The sequence below is a fragment of the Tupaia chinensis genome, unplaced genomic scaffold (genome assembly GCF_000334495.1).
Source record: "Tupaia chinensis unplaced genomic scaffold, TupChi_1.0 Scaffold000226_1, whole genome shotgun sequence".
Classification (NCBI taxonomy): domain Eukaryota; kingdom Metazoa; phylum Chordata; class Mammalia; order Scandentia; family Tupaiidae; genus Tupaia; species Tupaia belangeri.
The window spans coordinates 5,523,087-5,525,310 of record NW_006159701.1 but is presented as its reverse complement, the minus strand read 5'-3'; the positions used below and the strand labels follow the sequence as shown (position 1 = coordinate 5,525,310).

Below are 2,224 nucleotides of genomic sequence, written 5' to 3'. Positions count from 1 at the left end.
CAGTGCGATTTTCAAGCCTCTGGATCTGGGACTCAAACCACGTGGTTGGCCATGTGGAATCCAGCACCTTAACCAACACCTGCTGGTCCAGTGAGTGAACTTTAAAATAAAAAGGAGGCGGGGATGAAAATCAGGGAGGAGTGGCCCCCTCAACACTCCCAGGCCCAAAAGCTCCCAGCGAGCTGTAAGGAGCAAGTTCCATCCATCCTCTGGGAGGTGAAACCTTGGGGGCCAGGGACAGCCTCCTGTGTCTGTCCTCCCCAGGATTCCTCATGTGAAGGCTGTCATCACCATTGTGGGCACCTGCAGGCTCAGGTGGTACCTGCCTTCCAGGCCCCCCTCCCAGAGTGGCCGGAGGCACCCACCACAGCCACCACGAAGGAGGCAGGAGCCCCGATGGTGGAACCCCAGGCATCTGCAGGAGTATGCTGCCATGGCCAGAGAGGTCTGCCTCCACTTCCGAGGGCCCAGCCCTGCTCCCCACCCCTGCAGACACAGAGAAGAAAAGTCAACTTCTTGAAGATTTATTGTGCCAGTGCCCGGCTTGGGGAGTCCTGCCTTGTAGCCAGACCCCAGCAGCCCGTGCACCAGGGATGGGCTGGCCGGGGCCATCCTGAGTACCCAGCACCTGCATTTCTGTCTGTCTCCCTGAGAATCTGCCGCTCCTCGTCCAGTCACAGTGCCCGGGAGGATCCAGCCGCGTGGCTGGGCGTCCTGGGTGCACAGCTTGCCGAGTGATCTGGGGCATTAACACTTCTGGTCCCCTCTGAGCCTCAGTCTTATCCTCCATGGGAGGATGCTGTTTTCTTGCCAAAAACCAGGGCAGGCCCGCCCCACTCAGTGAGGACTGGGGATTCCACAGAAGCAGACGGGGTTTGGGTTCCCCAGTCTGGAACTCATTGTAGCTGCTGTTCCTTGAGGTTGTCGTGGCCAAGCTTCCGAGCCCACTCAGGTGCAGGGCTGTGGACCCTGCAGAGCCAGGCGTCCAAACCCCTGGCAGGAGGGGGCCAACCCCAGGCCAGGTCCTGCGGTGCGGTCAGGAGGAGCTGGGCTTCCCCGCCGTCGGGTAGAGTTTGCGCAGGCTGGAGTCCAGCAGGAAGTCCACCGACCTGCATGGAGGGAGGGTGGGGAGCAGGTGCCCAAGGGGTGCGACAGAGGGAACAGGAGGCTGGAGGCCGGGCTTAGGGAAGGGGCTCCCAGACACAGGACACGAATACCACCTAGGTGTAGACCCATCCTTAACCCATTCCTCCCACCTTGGGCTACTTGGGAAAGCCAGAATCAAACCCCCCAAATGGCACCACCTTCCTCAGCTTTATTCCACTGGGAAAACTGAAGTTCAGTTTACGAGGACTCGCTCTGGGTCTGGGGGCCGGTTAAATTCCCCCGGGGAAACACTCCCCTTCCTACTCTGCACTAGTCTGGGTGGGCTGAGCCAGTCTCTGGGTCTAAGAGCAGGCACATGACCCAAGCCTGGCCAATCAGGAAAGAGAAACTGGTACTCAGTCCAGGATAGGCCAATGACAGCCTTCCTTGAGCTTTTTATATTTTTATAGACACTACTAAAGAGCTGCTTTTTTTTTTTTTTTTTTTGGGGAGGTTTTTGCTATAGGGCACCAGCCCTCCTTTTTGGAGAGGTTTTTGCTATAGGGCACGAGCACTCACTGGAAAGAGAGAGACAGAGACAGAAAGTGAGAAATCACCCCCCAGGGAGGATGGCCATGCTGCAATCCCTTCTCCTCCATTCTCCACTCGGGATCTTGGGTATACATGCACATGCACCCGGTGTGAGTTTAAGTCACTGGGTCCTGGACTCAAACTGCGGTCGACTACAGGGGAGTCCAGTGACATAGCCATGACGCCAACTGCTGGTCACGACACTACTAAGGAGCTTCTGATAGAGCTTGTTAAGCTAGTGGGATGGAAGGTGGGAACTGCTGGGGCCATTTCTGCTCCCATGAGGGGAGAGTGAACGAGGCTAACAAGGAGTCGAGTGGGCTGGGGCAAGGAGAAGGTGTGGCAAGATGGGGAGACTCAGGTCCCTAACAACATCACTTCAGTGCCTAGATCCAGCCATGCCTGAAAGCAGCACAACCCTGGGCTTTATTCCTATTTAACTTAACTGCTCAGTTTGAGTTAGACTTCTTCTTCCCTTTTTTTTTAAAAAAATGTATTTTTCCCCTATTTGTCCAGAGGGCTTGCCAGAGAGCAACAGAGAGACAGA

At 56.2% G+C, this 2,224-nt stretch overlaps 1 protein-coding gene across 1 annotated transcript in view; it reads right to left on the bottom strand.

Annotated features, from left to right (window-relative positions):
• Nucleotides 1-935: 935 nt before the first annotated feature.
• MTFP1 (mitochondrial fission process 1) overlaps nt 936-2,224 on the bottom strand; it is a gene marked incomplete in the record, with an annotated part of 4,583 nt that continues 3,294 nt past the window's right edge. The window contains 1 exon segment of the mRNA XM_006147921.2: nt 936-1,109. Coding sequence (XP_006147983.1) covers nt 1,037-1,109 — 73 coding nt within the window.